This window comes from Phyllostomus discolor, chromosome 2 (genome assembly GCF_004126475.2).
Source record: "Phyllostomus discolor isolate MPI-MPIP mPhyDis1 chromosome 2, mPhyDis1.pri.v3, whole genome shotgun sequence".
Taxonomy (NCBI): Eukaryota; Metazoa; Chordata; class Mammalia; order Chiroptera; family Phyllostomidae; genus Phyllostomus; species Phyllostomus discolor.
In genome coordinates, this window is record NC_040904.2 from 93,866,786 (window position 1) to 93,888,257 (window position 21,472).

Below are 21,472 nucleotides of genomic sequence, written 5' to 3' on the forward strand. Positions count from 1 at the left end.
ATGATTGTTTTAAATGCAAACATTTAAAAAAAATAAAATGCCAAAGTTTAAAGCTAAAAAGAGAATCTTTTTTGTTGTTGTTTGATACGTATTTTTAAAAGCTTTGTTCAGGTACAGTTGTCTCCATTTTCCTGCCACCACTTTACTTTACCCCACCCCCCATCCACCCCCATCTCCCACCCTCAATCCTACCCTCCTGTGGCTTTGTCCATGGGTCCTTTATACATGTTCCTTGATTACCCTTCCTCTTCTTTCCCCTGTTATTCCTCACCCCTGCCTCCCATCTGGTTACTGTCAGTTTATTCTTTATTTCAATGCCTCTGGTTATATTTTCCTTGCTTGTTGTTTGGTTGATTAGGTTCCACTTATATGTGAGATCATGTGGTATTCATCTTTCACTGCTTGGATTATTTCACTTAGCATAATGCTCTCCAGTTCCATCCATGTTGCCACAAAGGGTAGGAGCTCCTTCTTTCTTTTTTCTGCTGTGTAGTATTCCATTTGTGTAACTGTGCCACAGTTTTTTGATCCACTCATTTACTGATGGGCATTTATGCTGTTTCTAGCACTTGGCTAGTGTAAATTGTGCTGCTATAAACATTGGGATGCATAGGTTCTTTTGAATTGATGTTTCAGGATTCTTAGGGTATAGTCCCAGCAGTGGAATTGCCTGGTCAAAAGGCAGTTCCATTTTCAGTTTTCTAAGAGGAAATGCCATACCGTTTTCCAAAGTGGCTGTACCAGTCTGCATTTCCACCAACAGTGTACTAGGGTTCCCTTTTCTCCCCATCCTCTCAACACTTTTTTTTTGTTAATTTGTTTATAATGGCCATTCTGACCAGTGTGAAGTGGTATTTCATTGTGGCTTTAATTTGCATCTCTCTGATAGCTAGTGATGCTGAGTATCCTTTCATATGTCTCTGGTCCCTCTGTATGTCCTCCTTGGAGAAGTGTCTCTTCAGGTCCTTTGCCCATTTTTGAATTGGATTGTTTGTCTTCCTAGAGTGGAGTCATGTGAGTTCTTTATATATTTTGGAGATCAAACCCTTTTCCAAGGTATCATTGGCAAATATATTTTCCCACACAGTTGGTTCCCTTTTCATTTTGCTGATGTTTTCTTTAGGGGTATAGGGGTCCTTTTATTTTGATGAGGTTCCATTTGTTTATTCTTCCTTTATGTCCCTTGTTCTAGGGGACATATCAGTGAAAATACTGCTGTGTGGAATAGTTGAGATTTTCCTGCCTATGTGCTCCTCTAGGACTTTTATGGTGCCACAACTTATATTTAAGTCTCTTAACCTCTCTTGAGTTTATTTTTGTGTATGGTGTAAGTTGGTGGTTGAGTTTCAGTTTTTTGCATGTAGCTGTTCAGATCTCCCAACACCATTTGTTGAAGAGGTGGTTTTTACTCCTAAAGAGAGAATCTTAAATCCTAAAGAGAAAAGCAGATAGTTACCTACAGAGGAGTTCCCATGAGATTATCAGCTGATTTCTCAAAAGAGACCTTGCAGGCAAGAAGGGGCTGGAAAGAAATATTCCAAGTCATGAAAGGCAAGGACCTACATCCAAGATTGCTCTATCCAACAAAGATTTCATTTAGAATGGAAGGGCAGATAAAGTGCCTCCCCAACAAGGTCAAGTTAAAGGAGTTCATCATCACCAAGCCCTTATTATATGAGATGTTAAAGGGAACTATGTAAGCAAAAAAAAAAAATAAAAATGATGAATATTAAAATGCCAGTAAATTCATAACTATCAATAATTGAATCCAAATAACAAACCAAGCAAGCAAGCATAATAAGAACAGAATCATAAATATGGAGATCATTTGGAGGGTTATCAATTGGGATGGGGAAATGGAGAAATGGGGGGAAAAGGTAGAGGATTAAGAGGCATAACTGGTAGGTATAAAATAGACAGGGGGAGGTTAAGAATAGCATAGGAAATGGAGAAGCCAAAGAACTTATAGGTATGATCCATATTCATGAACTAAGGGAGAACTGCCGGAGGGAATGGGGGTACACTAGGTGGAGGGGGGCAAAGAGGGAAAATTGGGACAACTGTAATAGCATAATCTTTGAAATATATTTAAAAATTTTATGTAGTCAAATTCCTTACAAAATTATACTTACAATTTAAGATTTTGAGTCACAGTTAAAAAGGGTTTCTCTACTTCCAGGTTTTAAAGGAAGTCACCTAGGTTTTCTTTTAGTATTTGTATGGTTCATTTAAAGTTATATTTGGATGGCTAATTTATTTGAGTGAAGTTTTTTCATGTGGGTTTTGCACATTTTTCGTCCAATTTATTCTTAAGTATTTTATCTTTTTTCGGTGCCACTGTAAATGAGCTTCCAAAATATCTTCTAACTGGTTAATGGTTATGTATTGAAAGACTACTTGTTTATTTATATTAATTTTATATCCTGCAAATTTTGCAGAATTTAAATTTTTGTGGGTTCCCCCCCATTGATTCTCTTGGGTTTTCCATCAATATAACTAGAAATAGTTAATATACTTACTTTTAATTCTCTAACTGCTGCTCCGACCTAATAAAGTCAGCTAACATTTCTGAAGTGTCACTAGTTGTGGCGATAGTGAGTATCCCTGTCTTATTCTTGACTACCTCGGGAAAATCTCTAGTGTTTTCCCATCAAAAAAGATGTTGGGGCTGGGTGTGTGTGTGTGTGTGTGTATAACTATGTCAAGAAAGAACTTATCAATATTTACTTCACTGAGTGTTTTTTATTTAATCAGTCATGGGAATTGAATTTTCTTTTCAGCATTAAAGGAAATAACCATATGATTTTTCTATGTAGATCTAGTATTTAATATTAATAGATCTCCTAGCATTGAATTTCCTGGAATATATTCTACCTCATATTATGTATTTTGCTTAATATGCTATTGGGGTCTGCGTGACTATTTTATTTAGAATTTTTCTCCCTCAACACTTGTGAGATTAGGACTGTGCGTGATTGTAACAATTTTTATATCATTTTGAAGTTCACGTCATAAAACTAATTTAGAAGTTTTCCTTTACACCTTGTGTGTGTATAATTTAACCAACATTGAAATTACCTGCCCTTGTAAGGTTCATTGCAGCCGGCCCGTGAAGTCCCCTAGGCCTGGCATTCTATTTGCTGGTGGAGGGAGAGCCCTTGGTGATTGTGCGGCCCCCAGAATGACTGATGTGTTCACAGGTACGTTCATCCCAGTCCTGGCTGTCATGGAGGGTGAGGGCCCCAGGGAGTAGGATGCAGGACGAAAGTTTCCAGGATACAGGACACCTTTCCCAAGGCAGATGGGACTAGGGGTGGATGGACAGTATGGTCCTATGTAGGACGGGGGAGGAGTGTTGAGGGGGTGGTGTTGTGGGTGAGAGGGCTGTGGAGAAAGGTGCGGGAGAAGCCTGAGTGGAGGAGAGATCAGTGGCTTCTTCCCAAAGTGTTTTCTATGATTGTTCACTCCAGCCTTTCGTGGGGGTCTCTGTCCTCTTTCACGGGTGCGAAAGGAAGGGAGTTCCCTGTAGTCTACTGAGGTCCTTGGCAGCCTTGTCAGGGAGGTCCTCAGAGTCGCCTCACCGAGGGAGCTGGACTGACTACAGTCAGCAATCCCACCCCCAGACTCTACCCACTGGCATTTACCAGGAGCCAGTTTCCACCAACAAACCCCGGGGTCACAGACATTAAAACGCTTTGGGCAATAGCCATTCCTTTCACACTGGGCCTTTGATTTTCTGAGGCAGCTCTCTCCACAAGGGGCTTGCAAACAACCACCCCTTTGCTCTGATGGCTCCCCTGGGAGAAGGCTTGCTATGACAAGGGGTAGATGGGGGAGGGGACACAGGGCAGGCCCTTCTGTATTCTCTCTTTCCCACTCCCAGAGCCCTCTGCAGACCTGCAGGCATCAGGGCCCTCTGCCCCCTTGGCCAGAAGACCGCCCGCTACCAGGAGGCACTGGTCTGCGAGACAGAGAGGAAGAGGGAGCCCGTGGCTGAGAGGCTCACCTCCGCTGCTGCCAGCTGCTGCACTTGATGAGAGGCTGGGAAAAGAGGAAGAAAGTTGTGATATCCCTGAAGCTCCCCAACCATGTCAGAGCTGGAGGGAAGACTTTGGAGAGGCTGAGGATCAAAGACACTGCTGAGAGATTGGTCTGCACCCAGAGAAAAATCTAGGTAGTGTTTCCTGTGTACAAATCAAAGGTCTTATATAAAGTGTGACCACGTCAGCTCTGTTCTTTTGGTTCCGTGACCTCTGCCTATGGCCGCAGGTTCCCGCCTGCAGCCTGGGGGGTAGAGGGGGGTGGATGTGTGTGGGCCCATACAGGGCTTAAAGGGCAAGGGGAAGGTTGGGCTGTGAAAAGAATGAGGGGCCTGCATTCTAGGGCAGCGCCACTTCCCCTTCACGTGCAAATAGGTGTGGCTGCAACAAGACTAACCAGACCTGTTTGGCCACAACGGCAGAAGTGAGGGCAGAAAAAACTATGGGGCTCCTTTTAAGACTTTTGAATTGAGAAGTGAGTCAATGTCTGACTGACCACAGAGGTTCATGCTGTGCCAAGAGGCGGCCAGCTGACCCAAAGGCTCTGGCGGCCTGGGGGATCTCAGTGCAGGCCTGCTCCTTGGAGTGGCTGGTCAGACCAGCAAGTGTTCCAGATGGAGCCCCACCCAGTACGAGGCTCCAAACAGGGACTTCTGGAAGCTTCCCTGGGGAGAATCCTCCATTATTCACCTTCCTCCAGGGCCTCTTCAGGGTCCGGCTGGTACAGTGGCTGGGACATTTTATCCTCATATTCTTATGTCAGATGTATGGACAGTATGAGGAGGCCTTGGAGTCCAGAGACCAGGGTTTATCCTGGCAAAACACATTACCTAGACAGAGAGAGACTTTCCTCTGATTTTCTCTTTACTTCCTTAACTAATATTATTATCAATACTGCCATCCATGAATTGGACCCTTCCTGTGTTCCAGACACTGTTCTGAATACTCTCCCAAACTGTAATCCACCAAATCTTCACAATGACCCATGAAAAGGGGAAGAGGATATTTTCTTTTTTTTTTTTACTGCAGATAAGGAAACTGAGTCCTAAGGTTGAGTAACTTTCTTAAGGTCATCAAACCAGGGGGAATGTGGACCCAGGTATTTGCTGCTCTGGAGCCTGTTAATCACCAGCTCCAATGTCTCTGGAGAGCAATGGACTTGACCATGTTCCTCTTTGAACTGATTGCTCAGAAACAAATAGAACAATTCCTTAACTTTTTTTTTAACCCAGTCTGAATGTCTTTGTATTTTTCATTATATAAGACAGGCCTTGCCTCTGTGGTTTCCAACTGTCCCTTCTATAGAAACACAGGCTGTACATTCACCCCGGCCCAGCGTCTGCCCCGCTATGCGCTCTGTTCCCACCAGCTGCTCCTGGCTTTCCCACGCCTGGCTCCTTTGGCTTGGCAACCAGTTTTGGATTCACTTCACAAGTTCAACCTCACCACCTTTCCTTGGACACATGTTAGGCATTATTGCTCCTTTAGCTAAAGGGGCCATGACCGTTGAAGAGGGTATTGTATTTTGATGTGAGCCTTGAAGGACAGGCTGACTTGGGAAAGGCAGCGAGAAGCTGGTGAGGTGTGTATTTTCTAAGGAGCTGGCAGTGGGCTGTGGGATGTGAACTGGCCCTGGTGCAGAGTTGGGAATAGGCAGGACCAGAGAGGGGAAGGGGCTGGTCTGAAGTGAAGCATCAGTGCAGAAGGATGACAGGAGCCTGGAGGGTGTGGGATGCTCAGGGTGTTTGCCAGGAAGGGCGGGGACAGAGCTCCAGGTTTCGGATGCTTCCCCTGGTGGAGCTGTGTAGTTTTGGGGTACACACTCTGGGGCATGCCCAAAGAAGCAGTGGGGAGCCCTGAAGGCAGGTGAATGTGGACCCTCCACCTCCTCTCCTCAGAGTGTGGCTTCACCAGAAAGTTTGCTTTGACTGTGCACTGGCTGAGGGCAGGGCTACATTTATGCTCATATCCCCAGAGCTGGCTGTTGAGTCTGGTGCTTTGCAGGTACCTGGGGACTTTCAAACGAATGAAGGAAGCGAGGGTCAGCCAGTCTGTTTCCTGGGCCAGGCAGTGGGGGGCTCACCCTAACCAGCATTCCTGGTTTTCCTGAGGTTGCCATGAGCAAGAAAACTCATTCTTCTGGTCTCCTCTGATACCACTGGGTCAGAGAGATTAAGCTGGAATTCAACAGTCTCAATCCCTATAAACAAGACAGAAGACAGAGGATTCAAGGAGAGAACCTCATTCAAGCGAAATGGCTATGTTTGTTCAAGACTTGTGTCTGGCCCATGTCTGGCCCCCCATAGTCAATGCCTCTTGCTCACTGGCTCATTAGCTTTCGAGTACAGTTCCTAGCCTAAAAGTGAACAGACTTGAGTTTCTCTTATCTTTGCATACTCTCTAGCAGGGTGAAGTCAGGGAGAGACAGCGAACCCCTTGGTAATAGGCTCTATAAATCCTAGGCATGCCACAGATGTCCTGAGCTTATGAAATAAAGGCTGATTTAAAAAAAAAAAGTGCAGTAAGAGCATTTAAAACAGCAGATTGACTAATAGTAATCCGAAGACCAGGGTAATGTACCTTTAACCACATCTTTGCTTATTTTTTAATGTGTTTCCTTCACAATCTTTCTTGTGGCTCGCCCCATGCACTGTGTGTACTTGCTGAGAAATTTATCTGTCTTTGGTTTTGCTGAACTCAGTTTTTCCGAGACCCTCTCTCCTCATAGGCTCAGTTTCACCTCGCCATCTGCAGTGGGCCCATTTCCGTGGCAGACAAGGCCACATCTGCTTCCTGGAGGCCCTCTGGGCAGAAGCATGCAGTGGGGCCTCCTGCTGATCTGGGCCCAGGGGCTGAGGCAGGCTGCCGTCCTGGCTTCAGGTAAGGGCTGCAAATCTAGCCGAGATAGAACCTAAGGTCAAGGGAGAGTAGGGAGGAAGACGGGTTGCTGGGAGTGAATGCTGCATCTGTCTGCAGGAAGAGAACCACAGTTTTTGGAGCCCTGCACCCCACTCTCCTCCTCTGAGAAGGAGGCACAGGTCTGTCATGGGTGGTGGATGAAGGACCTGAGGTTGGGTGAACCTGGCTGGCCCACCCAAGAAAGGAGGCAGAGGGAGAGAAAGGAACTAAGAAGGAGGAATAATCAATTTGCTTGTAGAAATTGTAGAATTTCGCTACTGCTCCATCTTCCTTTCTTCTGTCCTTGAGGAAACTTCTAGAAACACATTGTACATTTTCTGTGGATCAAAATGTTTTCTTCACAGATTCTAGAGGTTCTACCATTGTGGGTTGCATCCATATTAAATCTGTTTCCTTCTGCATTAAAAGGGACACAGATATTTAAAACCTGCAGCACACATTAGTTTTTATGTCGCTTTCTGAACCATCGAAGGTGTGTAAGGGCCAAAAGGTGGCCTTGCCTCAGAGAAACAGTTTCTCTCCAGTGCTCCTTCCCTTTGGACCCCATGGCTTTCCCGGAGGGCTTTCTGGGTCCCTCAAGTGGCAGTCACCCAAACAGCCAGATTTTATTTCAAAGGAGAATGAGTCCAGCACAGAACTGAGCTGCTGGGCGATACAGTGGAACACAAGAGTGGCTCCTGGGGTCTACATTCTGGGTGGGAGACAAAGTACGCACAGGAGAGCCACGCGGGAGCGGCCGTGGACCTATATCACAGTGGTGTACCCTGGGGTGGCGAAGTGCTCCACTGTGTGACAATTACAGTCCCCCTGGGGGAGGGACAGGAGGGACTGCAGAGACTAACATTCCAAAGGCCAATTCTGGACGCAAAGCCCCTTGGAATTTCCACGGGAAGGTCCAAGGCCAGCTGTTGACCCCGAGACTCATGCATGCTTTTTTCCCTGCCCTAGGAGCTGCAACAGGCAGAATAATAACCACAGGGAATATTTCTGCAGAGGAAGGAGGCTCTGTCACCTTACATTGTCACCTTTCCTCCACCACTGCCACAGTGACTCAGGTGGACTGGAAGCAGCAGGACCAAATGCTGGCCATTCACCACACTAAAATGGGATGGCACATCTACCCAGCCTTCAGGGAGCGGGTGGCCCCCAGCCCCAACCTGGACCTCACCCTCAAGTCACTGACCACGAACGACACAGGGGAGTACTCCTGCATCTATCACACCTTCCCTGATGGCATGTACAGAGGGAGACTCTTTCTGGAGGTCCTGCAAAGCTCAGGTACGCCCCCTGGGCAGAGGGGCTGCTGAATCTCATCCTCTAGGATAGAAAAGGCATCCCTGCCAGACATGGTGGAGCAGGGCCTCCCACCCCGGGCTCACGTTCACGTCACCTGGGAGCTTTTACATAACGCTGATGCCAACACCCCTGTCCCCCTCCGACTCCATCACCGTTCCTGGGGGCAGAGCCAGGGTGTGGCAGGCTCTATGGGCATCCCTGGTGACTTGAATGTGCAGCCAGGGCTGAGACCCACACTTTTGGGTGGAAGAAGGACATTTTGTATGTGTGTTTACTAGAAAGACCAGTTGATAAGGTCATCTGGAAAATGTTCTCATTTATTAATTTAGCATGGATCATGCAAATTAGAATCAGCCCCCCAATTTATAAAGCATTAGAGCTGATTAAAAACGAAGCTTAAAAACGTTTAAACATTTCTTTTCATTACAGTCGACGTGCAATATTATATTAGTTTCAGGTAAACAACATAGTGATTAGAAGTTTACATAACTTATAAAGTGATCACCCTGGTAAGTCTGGTGCCCATCGGTCAGTCACCGTACAGTGTCAACAACATCACTGACGATGCTCCCTGTGCTGTACCTCACGCCTCTGTGACTGTTTTTCTATCTGGCAATTCCTGCGTCTTAATCCCTTCCTCTCTCTTACCCATTCCCCCAACTCTCTTCCCATCTGGCGACCATCAGTTTGTTCTCTGTTTCTATGAGTTTATTTCTGTCTTGTTTGCTCATTTATTTGTTTTTTAGATTCTACATATATGTGAAATCATATGGTATTTGTCTTTTCTGTCTGACTTATTTCACTCAGCATAATACCCTCCAGGTCCATCCATGATGTTGCAAATGGTGAGGCTTCCTCCTCTTCCCGTCTGACCAGCATCTCGCTGTTCACACGCACCCGTCTGTCAATGGACATGAGGCGGCTGCCGTGCCTCAGACATTGTAAATGTGCTGCAGTGAACCTAAGGGTGCATATATCTTTTCAAATTAGTGTTTTGGATTTCTTCACATAAATACCTAGAAGTGGAATTGCTGGGTCATACATATGGTAGTTCTATCTTTAATTTATGATAATTTACATTTGTGCATACTTCATAGTTTCCAAAATAACCTCACGTTCATTATCCATCTGGACACGTGAACCAGTTGTCTGGAAGGTGAGAAAGGATTGTTACCAAACCTGAGAGACAACGTAGCAGAGTGGTTACGAGCTCAGACTGACACCAGACAGCCCGTGTCCAAACCCAGGTGCTGCTGTTGACCTCAGGCAAGACTACTTAGCTCCTCTGTGCCCTGGTTTTCTCATTAGTGAATTGTAAGCCCTTGTGAGGTGCTAACACAGGACTGAACTCCTTGCTGCAAGAAAATGCCTAGAGAACAGCACCTGGAACAGGTGTGATAAACACTAAGTCAGTCTCAGCTGTGCACACAAGTCCTCTCCCACTGGCTTGCTCAGAGCATCCGAGCGGATTTTGACACAGGTGCTCTGGTTCCCCTAAACAGCACCCTCGGAACTTCAATTTGCTTATTGTGTTGGAGGTTAAGTTTTATGAGTTAGCAAAGTCTGTGAAACTTCAAGTTTCTTCTCAAGTGCTCTTTCTGGGCTGGCTCTGGCATAGGCCCACAAAGCTCGCAGACCAGAGCCGGCCGGCGTCCTTTCCTGCCTTTGTGCACAGCCCTCTGCAGCTGCCTTCCACCACCACTTTGCTCCCCGCCTGCCCTCTTTCTTCACCTGTGGCCAGAGCAGGGAACTGAATCCTCTGGGCAGAAGAAACTTGCTCTGGAAATTTGGGCTCCCTCTCCTATCCCTCCTGGCTCTGTGTGGGGGCTGTGGGCACTGCCCTGTCCTAGGGATGGCATTCCTTAGCCACCTTCCCAGCAATCTAAGCCCATCACTGGAGGGTAGAGGCCCCAGCCTCTGTGACACCCTTCTTGTTGCTCCCTGGACATCGAGTTCTGTCCAAGCTGGGAAGGAGGGGAGACACAGTGGAGCGTGGGAAACCCTCCCGCCTACAGCACGGCACACGCATGGCGCTTGGCGGGTGACTGTCCTGTGTCTCTCACACCCGTTGGGCCAAATATCACTCCTCTCCTCAAAACTCTCTCCTGCCTCTTCCTCCTTCCAGTGACATTTTATGTCATTGGACATTCACCTGTTCACACCTCAATTCATACCACAGACATTTATTAAGCTCCATGTGTGATATGAATGAAAGGGAAGCAGCAAAAGGGCCGTCTGTACTCCGCTGGGTCTCATGGCCGGGGTGGACAAGCGCTAGAGGCTTGAGGTGCAAGGCTATTTGCTTTTTTCTTTTTTGTACATTAATATTAATTTCATTTTAATTTCTAAGTTATTTTTCTGCTAGTTTGGTTATACATATGAAGTTTAATAAAAATATTCCTTCTCCATTTTTTTTCTGGACGTTATCATTTGTTTCATTTCATGATAGTCATTAAGAGTGGTTTTGTGGAATCGAGGGAGGGAGTGCTAGACCTGGTCTGCGCTGGTGTCTGTCGTGTGAGGCAGATGGCCGCTGGGTGTTGGCCGGTGCTCTGCTGTCCAAAGAGCTGGGCCGATGTCCAGTCCTGTGGCTGGAGGAAGGCGGGCCAGTCCCCACCTCTGGGCCCCCGACGCTGGGGAGTGGTCGGCCCATTTTCTTTGTTCTGTCCTCCCACCAGGGGCTGAGCAAGGCGCTGGCTTCCAGATCCTATTGCTTGGAGTCCTTTTGCTGGTGGTCATCTGCACAGCGGTCATGGCGGTGGTCGCGTTGACCAGAAAGGTAATGATTCTGGCTGCACATCCCAGTCATGGCACCCCACCCTGCCACCCTTGCCCTGTCCAGAGAGAGACTTAGAGGCGATCTCCCCACTGCTGTTGTGCCTTTTCCAGGGTCCTTGTTTTGCCTTTTTGTGAAGTTGTTCATATTCTTCTTCTGTCCCTTACCTTATCTGGGAGCTCCTGGAAGGTTGGACCTGTCACCTGCCTGTCCCTCACGCCAGTCCCCTGGGAAACTGATGGATCTACTCTGACTTTGATGCATCCTGGGACTGTAGTCTGTGCTAGGCGTTTCTGTACATTAACTCATTGAATTTTAACAATCCTTCAGCAGTGCTGGGCTACCCAGCGACTCTGCAGGATGAGAAATAAAAAAGCATGTGAGCCCCCTGATTTCCCACCAAGGCCCTGGTAGAGGAGACTCACTCAAGCTCAAGTCCAGCCTCCCTTGGAAGTTCTGCCTCTGGGGGTCAGGTTCTGAGCTGGAGAGGGCGCTTCTGTAAATGCTACTGAAGAGGGCCTTTGACTCTCACACTTTGCTCTCGGTTGCTGACAGATTTTTCTTTTCCTGCACAGTGCACCAGGAGAGTCTAGCAAAAGCTACCTAATTCCCAGGCCCTAATAACCACTGCTTCCCCCACACTTCTTTCTCCAATGTCCCAGCTGGAGCCCTGGCACCGCTCAAGTGGCCTCCCGTCGGTGCCCCACCCCACTCAGCACCGGGGGTGGGGTCTGGACTTCCACCCCGCCCACCCGGGGAGTCTCCTCCCACAGTCCATCGAGGCCATTCCCAGGGGCAGCTGTTTTAGATCAGGTCCAGGAAAGAGAGCCTGATGTGTGCATTCTGGTGACAGTAGGGCGAGTGAGGGCTCAGGTGAAGGGCATTGAAGGAAGCAGCATGGGGCCAAGGGGAGAAGCTCTGCACGAAGTGGGCTCAGCTGGAGACTTGGTTGAAGCAAGAATTGTGTGCAGAGTTGGGTGCACCTTGAGGCAGGGAGCTGGCCTTGTAAAACCCCACCTCAGTCAATCACTGCCTGCTGGCTGCTCACCAGGGAGGCCCAAGGGTGAGCCCCTCAGTCTGCACTGCCAGGTCTGGGGGATGGGGCTCTGGTCAGGCAGGCGAGGTCTGAGCCGGGCACCAACAGCGTCCCCGACAGTCCCCGAGAGCCAGCAGACTGCGGTATTTGGGACCGTGGCCTTGGGAGTCAGACAGACCTTGGGTGGACCGGGACTCTGGCTGTGTCACCGGCCTTGCCAACCCTCAGCTTCAGCATCGGTGACTCGGAAATAATTGTGGTGCTGTTCTCGTGGGGTTGTGGGAAACTTAAGTCAAATAATTCAAGTAAGCCTCTTGGCATTTTTCCTGGCATGTATTAATAACCATCACTCTTGTAAATATATGGTTTTATAATTATTATAAATTTTATTTACTATGTTACCGCATAACACTTGGTGCTCAATAAATACTTACAGTGCACGGGTCTACTAGACTAAAAGAAGGAATATTCTTTGCCAGCAGCTTTGGCAGACGTGCCCCCAGGGCACCCTCGGTGAGGTTCAGGGAGGAGGGTGTGTCCTGCTGCTGGACCAGGGCTGTCCAGCGCGTTGTCCTTCCTCCTCACTGTCCCCCGGGGGCAGTGCTGTCCCTGCCAGACCCAGCTGCAATCTCAGCAGCTGCCTCTGGTCCTTTTGGACACAGGTGGCACACACAAGGCCCACGGGCTGAATCCGGCCCTCCACCTTGTTTTATCCGGCCAGCACCTTGTTTCTACCCGGCGGTAGCACCGAGCTCTCACTTAACTGTTAAGGAGTAGTTACATGTATACAGTCCTAAAGTTACGTTTGGCCCTTTGGAGGCAACCATGAGGCTGATGTGGCCCCGGTGAAAGTGAGTTTGACACCCCTGCTTTAGGACATCAGTGAGTTAATTTCAGACTTTTTTTTTACACTGACTCCAATTACAGAGTCCCCCGTGCAGGATGGAAGGAAACAGAGCAGCCGAGAGACCCACCTCGGGCACATTTCCGGTTCTCAGGGGATTTTTGGAAGCCAAAGGAGTCCCCAGGTTCAGAGGCCAGTGTGGCCGCTCTAAGAACTGGACGAGAATGCACAGCATGAGGGGCAGGCAGCTCTCTGAGAACAGGTTGCGTGGTCGCGCCCTAACGATGGATGGGCTGTGTCATGGGGGTAGCAGCCTTTTAAGCACAGCACAAGCAAGAGCTTTGATAGCCACCCTTTTTCTCACGCTAGTTGACGATAAGGTGTAGCCCCTCCTACTGAAAAGGAACGAATGAAACAGTAGGAGGGGAGAGGCTGCCTGACTCTTGTGTGTGCTTCTGAGACTATGGCTTCTCCCCAGCCCAGCTCCTCGGGCCTGCAGCTGGTGCCACTCAGAGTTTTCTTGTCTGTTTGCTGCGAACGTCCCTGCAGCCCTGTCCACCCTCCCACGCAGCACCCCGCACACATTTGTGTGCCACTGAGCTTGATGCCAGGGTGCCACCAGAGGTGGTGCTGGTATGCCCTACCCTGGAAGGAGGGGAGGGGGCAAGGGGCGTGGGGCAGAATGAAATGTGGCTTGTTCGTTGTTGTTTTCCAATGCTTGTGTGTGGCTCTTCGTGATTCTGTCCTTCAGGTCTTCGCTGCGGGTGAGTGACTTGCTCTAGGGTGGTTCCCAGGAGGACTGAGAGGGTTTCATCTTTGTACTGGTGTCATTAAGCATTTCGGGTGCCGTTCTGTGGGGGCCTGCTGTGTTTGGCTTCCTCACCTTAGCACAGCCCTCACCTGTGCTGCTCTCAAAGGGCTGGCTTCGTGTCCTTGCTTTTCCCCAACAGGTTTCACTGTTGTGGCCTGTTGCCTGCCAGGTGCAGCCTCAGGTGTTTGACCATGAGCCTCTACTTTGATTTGGAAAATCCAGTTCTTTTAGGTACAGGGATGTCAAAGAATGTGTATGTGTGTGTGTGTCCTAAGACATATCTCGAGCACCTGTTATGGGCCCTGGGGTCACACAGAGGAACACAGCCCAGCCCCCACCCGCAGGGGGCTGCAGTTGGAGGTGACGGAGGGCAAACAGAAAGTGTCAGGTGGCAGCATTCGGTGTTACACAGCAAACATTCAGGACCATATATATGCTAGCCCAGGGTTGGGAATGTAGCCCTCCTGGAAAGTCAGAAGGGTTTCATTTCTTTTTTGATCCTCACCTGAGGATATGTTTTTTATTGATTTGAGAGGGAGAAAGAGGGAGAGGGAGAGAGAGAAACACTGGTGTGAGAGACAAACATCAATTGGTTGTCTGATGGGAATTTGAACCCACAACAGTTTGCTGTATGAGTTGCCATTTCAACCAATGGAGCCACCCAGCCAGGGCCAGAGAAGGCTTCTTGGACAATGTGCTGTGGAGCCGAGTCTAGAGGATGGAGTTGACAACTTTTTCAGGGAACCACAGAGAACGGACAATGGGTGCAACATATACAAACCTGGGGTGTCAAGAAACAGTGCCTGGCTTCCTAGAAGCCACAGGGTGAGAGGTAGCTTGGTTGAGGAGAAAGCATAGCTGGAGTCAGATGGGCATAAGTAAGAATCGGATTGGTCCTTGGGCAGATGACTGCACTGGTCTGGGCCTAGGAGCTAGCTCAGAGCTTCTGCAGGGGTGTTGGTGAGATTACAGGAGAAGATAACCCAGTGCAGGCTCACAACAGCTTCTCAGGAAACGGCAGCTCTCTGGCATCAGGCCCCACACTGGAAGTCGTGGTGCTGGCTAGGGAAGGGCTGCAGGACATGGAGCTGGGGAGATGAGTGTGACAAAGTCACAGGCATTTGGGGGACATCACACACAGCCTCCTGAGTGGTGGACTTCCTTCCCAGCAGAATGCACCTCTTGCAATGGTCCTCACTCCCTCCATCCCTCTCTCCTTCCTCCCTCTCTTCCTTCCTTCCCCCCTTCCTTCCTCCCTTCCTTCCTTCCTTCCTTCCTTCCTTCCTTCCTTCCTTCCTTCCTTCTTTCTTTTCACAACTTAAGTGGTTTTATAGATCCCTTGAAGTCCTCTTGTGGGCCCTGTAAACAATGGGAGACAGCCAAGGGTTTTAGGTGGGAGCATGGGACAGTCCGGCTTCCATCTTTGAAGGACCACCTGCTGGTGGCCATGTGGAAGTTAGAGAGAGCTACCAGGGGCTGTAGAGGCAGGTGAGTACGAAAGTCCGGTGAAAGTAGGGATAGCAAAGGGAGTAGGTTTCAGATTTTCTTAGGAGTAAAACAGGAGGGGATTTTACGTCCCCCTGGAGTTTAACATTAGCCCCCAGGCTTTGGCCAGGTAGACGGTGCCGTAAGGAATGTTAGAGGCTGTGGGGCAGGAGCAGTACGTGCGGGGTGCGGGGTGTTGGGTGCCTCGGAGGCAGGCTGAGCCTGAGCTTGCTGTGGGGGTGTCGCCAGGAGACTTTGCCCAGTAAACAGGTGGGGGCACCTGGGTCTGGATCTTAGGGCAGAAGCCAGGGCTGGTTCAGGTAGAGATTTGGGAATCACCAGAGGGCAGAGGGTGGTTATTGATGTTCATTTAGATGCAGTGACTCAGAGAGAGTGTTGAATGTGAGAAAGCAGAGGGCCGAACCCTGGGAAAACCCTTTATTTGAGGAGCTGATGTGCAAGCAGAACAAAGAGCAAGGCCAGCGAAGATGGAGGTGGGGTTCCCAGGAGGAGGAGGAGAGCAGGAGGGAGCAGTGCCGAGGAAGCTGGGAAGGAGACCACTCACAGAGGAAGAGGCCCGCGGGGCTGGGGTGGTCGAGAGGAAGAGAGAAGTCGGGTGCAGGTGCTCCCTGAGGCTTAGCGAACAGGAAGGAATATGTGTGGGCACACTGAGTGCGGGCACACTGCGTGTGCAGCAAGTGTTCCAGCAGAGTGGTTAGTGCTGCAGCCCAGCGGTGACAAAGGTGAAACATTAAGGGTTGAGAAGTTGGTGTTGGTGAGAACACAGCTTTGCCTCTGTGTGTGTGTGTGTGTAAGAAAGGAAAAAACAGATCATTGTAATCATGTATCATGTTGAGGAGTAATTTTTGAATACAATCCCTACATACTCACTTTGTAGTTTGTTTGTTTTAGAGGAGATTTCTTCGAATTCGTTCTGCGGGAAGCGGCCTCCGGAGAGTGCCACCTGAACAGGAAGGATGGGGTCCCAGCGTCCTGTCATCCCCTGGCAGCTGTGTGCAGGCAGGCGCCACACCTGCCGGCCTCTGCAGAGAGCCGAGCGAAGAGGAGTATGCTGAGCCACACGACTACTTCAACGTCCTGAGTTACAGAAGCCTCGGGGACATCAGCTTCCCGGTGGAGACTGGTTAGCTCCTAGAGACCCAGCCGCTGCTCTATTACAACTGGATGTTTAGGGTCCAAGCTCTCCTCACTGCTGTGTGTGTGTGTGTGTGTGTGTGTGTGTGTGTGTATTCAGTTGAGTGAATGTCGCCTTCTCCTTTGTCTGCATTTCCTCTACCCCTCCCTTCCATTCTATCCTGGCAGACCAGGGTGAGCAGCTTGACTTGATTATGAATGCCATGTTAAAAAAAATTTTTGACCTGGTTTTGAATCTGGAGGTTTGAGCCCATACTGTGGCTCTGAGCGGTTCATTCCACCTCCTCATGTCACTGAGCAAGGGGTCAGGTTATGGTGTCATTGTCTTTTTTGCCAACGTTCACACATTCAAGGCATTTCATGATTAAGGGGTGGGACCAGCTTCTTCGGGGAGGTTCTAGGATGACTAAACCGTGGTCATGAGTCTTAACCCTTTAAGAACTTACAGGCAAGCGGGGAGATCACAGGGACTGGAAGGGCGGCCAGGAGACAAGGACAGGAGTCACGGGCCTTGGGGAAGACGTGCCCGTCTCCTCTGGAGCGGGGCAGCCAGGATGGGCTCGTCTGTGGTGAAGCAGTCTAGGCGGATGCAGGGAACAGTGAGGCTGGTCTGGTGAGGGCAGGACTTTTGTCCAAAGAACTTGTTTTGTCCAAGGAGCTGAAAGTCCCGCAAGGAAGACCCTGGTACCAAGAGAACCAATGACACTTCAGATTTTATCTGGGCAGGTGATTGCTCAGAGTGTAGCGATGACTGATGAGGAGGACTCTGGGCTCTTCCAGCCATGCGCTGGGAAGCCCTGGCTACAGTGCCTGCTCACCGCAGGTGGCATCTTAGCTCTTGGGCAGTGACCTACCTCTTCTCTACCCACCCATCATTAAGGTTTGAAGAAATAATCTGCTTTCCACTAAAAGGAAAACCTGGGTTTTTAAAATAAGGACTATTCCTAGGGAAAAAAAATAAAAGGAAGGTGATAGAGAGTTTTAAAAAATGTATGCTCCCAAAACTATCTTCTCTGAACCCTTCAATTCAGCCCTTAAAACACCTTTGTGCTGGGGCCGGGGTGACATCGGAGCTGCTCATCTCTGTTTAAGTGGCATGAGGCTTTACCCTCCAGCTGCCTCTCTTGAGAAACGCGGAGGGAGGCTGGCTTACAGATGAGCGATTTTCTTCTGCAGGCAAGGGAACCAAGAGAGAATGGGAAGCAAGCTGCCTCTTGCCAACTGTTAAAATAAAGCATTGCCCTGCTCCCTGGAAATTAGGCTGGTTGAGCAAGAAGACAATTCAATTCCTACTCCTCCTTGAATTTTTATTTTTATATTTCTCACTTATCAACCAAACAGATCTGTAGTTAGGAGCAATGAGCTGAAATCTGTCCAGAGTGCAAGGTTTTTGGAAGAAAGATAATGTGGAAAACGCTGCTATTTGCCACAGCAGTACACAGCATTTTTCTGGCAAAACTAGTGCAAACTGGTTGGGAGTAGAACACAATTCACAGGCAGGAAATGGACTAAGGTGTAATGATGAAAAGAGAGTGGTGTTTTGATTTGATGGAGATGTGTTTTAGGCCGAGGTAGACTGAGAGTTGGGTGTTATTTGACATTATTGTAACTGGGAAACATTTACAAATACCATTTGAAGTTGATAAAAATACAAAAGGACCCGTGGATGCTGTAAGTTGATCAGGTAACTAAAATGAGATTGAATTCAACAGAAAATACATTGTATAGTGGAATTCAATAAACAAATTTTCCTCGGAGAGCCAGAGGAGACAAAGCGGCAGAAGCTTGGTTCTGGGGGTCACGCACGGTCCGGTCCAGCTGCTGCTCTCCACCGGCAGCGACAAACATGTGAAATGAGGCTGGTCTGAACGGAGCTGTGCACTGCTCGAAGGGTAAAACACACCAGATTTTGAAGACTTACTATGAATAATAAGAATGTAAAGTATCACATAAGTAACTTAAAATGTTGGTCACATGTCAAAATGAAAATGTTTTGGATATGCTGGGTTAAATAAAATATATTATTAAGATGAATTTCCCCTATTTACTTTTATTCTCCTAATGTGACTGCTGGAAACTCTAAAATTGCATCTGTGGCTCCCATTGCATTTCCGCTGGACCACGGAGCTCCAGACTCTAAACCGGAGCCACACGGGCGTCCAGGGCAGTGTTTCTCTTTGACTGGTAGTCTCTGTCACTCTCTCATTCAAGTGGGGTTTCATTACACTTTTTCCTTTTATTATGTCTTTCTAGAAATTCATAGGGAAGAATCACAGGGGAGTCTGAGGCAGGGGACCACTAAGTGCAAGCAGGAAGAGACCCTAGGCTGTCTTGGATCCCCTCTTGAATTCCTTCACAGGAGAGGAGAACAAAAGGGGAGGAGGGTTCACGGAGAAATAAGTCTACTGATGCCCGACTCCTTATCACCCCACATTTGAAGCCTGGGCACATAGTGTCTGATCTATCATCCAAAGAATTATACTGAACAAATATGGGAAAATCGAGTCAGGGAGCTTGGAGGGAGATGATTTTCCCGAGTGGACAGGACTTCGCATGCAGTTTCATTTCCTGAGTTGCCTTTCTGACCCCGTGAGCCCCTGGAGTCCCTGTGTCACCACACAGCCAGGGTCCCACAGACTCCACCGGTAGTGAGCTGGACGGGCGGGCTGGCTGTGTGCTGCACGGGAAGGGCAGTGTCCTGGTGGCCAACCGCACCAACAAAAAGGAGGGAGTCAGCAGCATGGCTGTGCTGTCAGCTGTGCGGTGCGAGTTTTGTTCAGTCTTCTGGTTCTTTCCAGTCCTGCTTCAACGCTGTAACTAGTGAAGTAATCCTGCACCTCCACCCCACATCATACCTGTCAGGAGGCCCAGGGGAGCCTTATGTGTGTGAGAGCCTGATCTTGTAGAGGTCGGGACTATGTACTTTGATGTTTCAGTGAGTGAATTTGCATAGGATGCAGTCTAGGCCAGGACGGTCCCACAGAACTTTCTGTGATGAAGATGCAACATGGCAGCCATGAGCCACACATAGCTATTGCAGACTTGAAAGGAGGCTACTGTGACTAAGAAACTGCATTTTAAGTTTTATTTAAATTAATTCAAATGCAAGTGGTGACATGTGACTGGTAGCTAGTATATTAGGTATTGCAGTCCTAGTATTTGCCTTGCATACGGAGAAAACATGGAGAAGTGTATTTATAGGCCATTGGATCGCTCTACACGTTATCCATTTGAAAGAACTGTGACCAGGAGGAAACGTAGAGATTCTCTCCCAGTGTCCTGTAGCCTTGCTTTGATTAAGACAAAACATGAGGTCAAAAGCAGGATGTGAATTTGTCTCAGACTCTTTCTGAAAGTTATCTGAGGTAGCTAAGTGGTCCAGTTATTGAACACAGGATCGGGGCAGTGAAGAAGTTTGCAATTCATAGGTGTTATGCAGGAATAGACTTGCAGCGTAACTGTCGTTCTGACGTCATGCAGGTGGTGAGGAATACCTTCTCTGCAGCCGGAAGTCCGGCTGGTTTCATAGAGATCAACAGAGAAGCAGCTCCAGCGTGTGGTGGCCCGGCGTCAAGGTCCTCGGTCCAAGTGTTGAGCACTGCCATGCCGCTTCATGGCATTGGAATGAGCTCCTTAACTTGCTCATCCTCATTGCAAATGTTTCATTTACACGATGGCAGTAATAACATCTACTCTGTAGGGATCATGGGAAGACACAGTGAGGTAATGTGGTTGACTCTTTGTAAGCTGTAAAATGCCGAGTTCATGTTCATGTTGTGTTTCGTGCCACAAGCACGCGCGCCCGGCACCGCTAACAGTGCCGCAGAGGGCCCCGAGGGGACAGCGAATCTTGTTGGGATCAACTAAGGTACCTGGAATTATCAAACCCTTAATCACTAGGACTTAAGGAATGCTAAGAATTGTAGATATGTCTTTGGGGTCTGCAAGTTATCTGTAAGCATTTTAAAATTTTGTGTTGTGAGACGAGAATCTTTGAAAAAGTCGAACGTATCTTGAGTTTCCATGACCTTCCTATGACAGAATGCTGTCAATACCTTCAGTCTTCGTATTTGTGTTTATAGTTAAGTTGATTCAAGGTATGGAGGCTCCATTCATAAACAATTCATATGCTCCGAGTGGGCGGAGCGGCGGAGCCCGGGGACTGGGGCGTGGCGGGAGGGGCGCCCTCACTGCGCGAGCCGGGCTGTGCGGTCGGATGCTGCCCCCGGAAGCGCACTTGCCCACGCAGCAGCTCTTACAATTCTGGAGGAGCTATAAGGTTTACCAGGTCGTATGAGCATATTTAAGAAAGATTATGAAATATAATCTTTATAAACTTTGTAAAAATACTATTTCATTAAATTTTTCAAATATTGTATTAGAATATAATCTGTATGAAAATATTAGAATCTTAAAAATTATGTTTTATCATCTTTCTTAAATATGCTCAAACATACAACCTGGTAAATCTTATAGCTCTTACAGAATTGTAAAACTAAGATCAAAATAAAAAGAAATGCTAAATAAACTTAAAATACAAGTAAAACATAATAAAACTATGAAATTAATAGGTTAAAATAACACGAAGGGGGAGGGGTGGAAGAACGTGCATGAATGACCCATGGACATGGGCAAGGGGGAGGGGACTGACTGGGGGTGGGGCCCGAATGTGCAGAGGAGGGCGAAGGGGGAAAAACTGGGACAAGTGCCCTAGAATAACAATGAGATAAAAAAGAAAGATTATAATAATTATACTCTATATTAATTACTAATATATTTCTAAACAATAAAAACAATCACAGGTTCCTCCTATGTGCAGGTTTTGCAATCTGTGAGAAGTATTGTTTTTCTTTTGTAGGGGTATATACATTACTCAAGTTTGAGAAACACTGGTGTGATATACATATCGCTTTGGTTTCCGAAACCTTGACTTCAAGCAATAGCTTATTGTTTCATAATGGGAAAAACATTTCTGAACCTCTCTTTCTATAAACTGGTGTAATAGTGATGACTTCACAATGTTTCACAGGGTATTTGTGAGGGTGGATAAAGCAAATGACAGAGAAACTTAACTTAGAAACTATTAAGTGCCATATGAATAACCTATGTG

The 21,472-nt window shown here is 48.0% G+C and overlaps 1 protein-coding gene across 1 annotated transcript; it reads left to right on the top strand.

Moving 5' to 3' along the window:
- The first annotated feature begins 6,590 nt into the window (after positions 1 to 6,590).
- TIGIT (T cell immunoreceptor with Ig and ITIM domains) lies at positions 6,591 to 18,394 on the top strand. The gene is made up of 4 exons (XM_028505323.2): positions 6,591 to 6,920; positions 7,908 to 8,237; positions 10,934 to 11,034; positions 16,120 to 18,394. Exons 1-4 carry the CDS (start codon positions 6,686 to 6,688, stop codon positions 16,354 to 16,356), a joined length of 903 nt encoding a protein of 300 aa, XP_028361124.2. The 5' UTR covers positions 6,591 to 6,685; the 3' UTR covers positions 16,357 to 18,394.
- The last annotated feature ends 3,078 nt before the right edge of the window (positions 18,395 to 21,472 follow it).

What these genes read in the sequence shown, in the direction of transcription:
- TIGIT (XM_028505323.2), top strand. Translation starts at nt 6,686, where the DNA reads ATGCACTGTGTGTACTTGCTGAGAAATTTATCTGTCTTTGGTTTTGCT. An exon ending in GGCTGCCGTCCTGGCTTCAG is followed by an intron (nt 6,921 to 7,907) that starts GTAAGGGCTGCA and finishes TCCCTGCCCTAG; the next exon opens with GAGCTGCAACAGGCAGAATA. An exon ending in GGAGGTCCTGCAAAGCTCAG is followed by an intron (nt 8,238 to 10,933) that starts GTACGCCCCCTG and finishes TCCTCCCACCAG; the next exon opens with GGGCTGAGCAAGGCGCTGGC.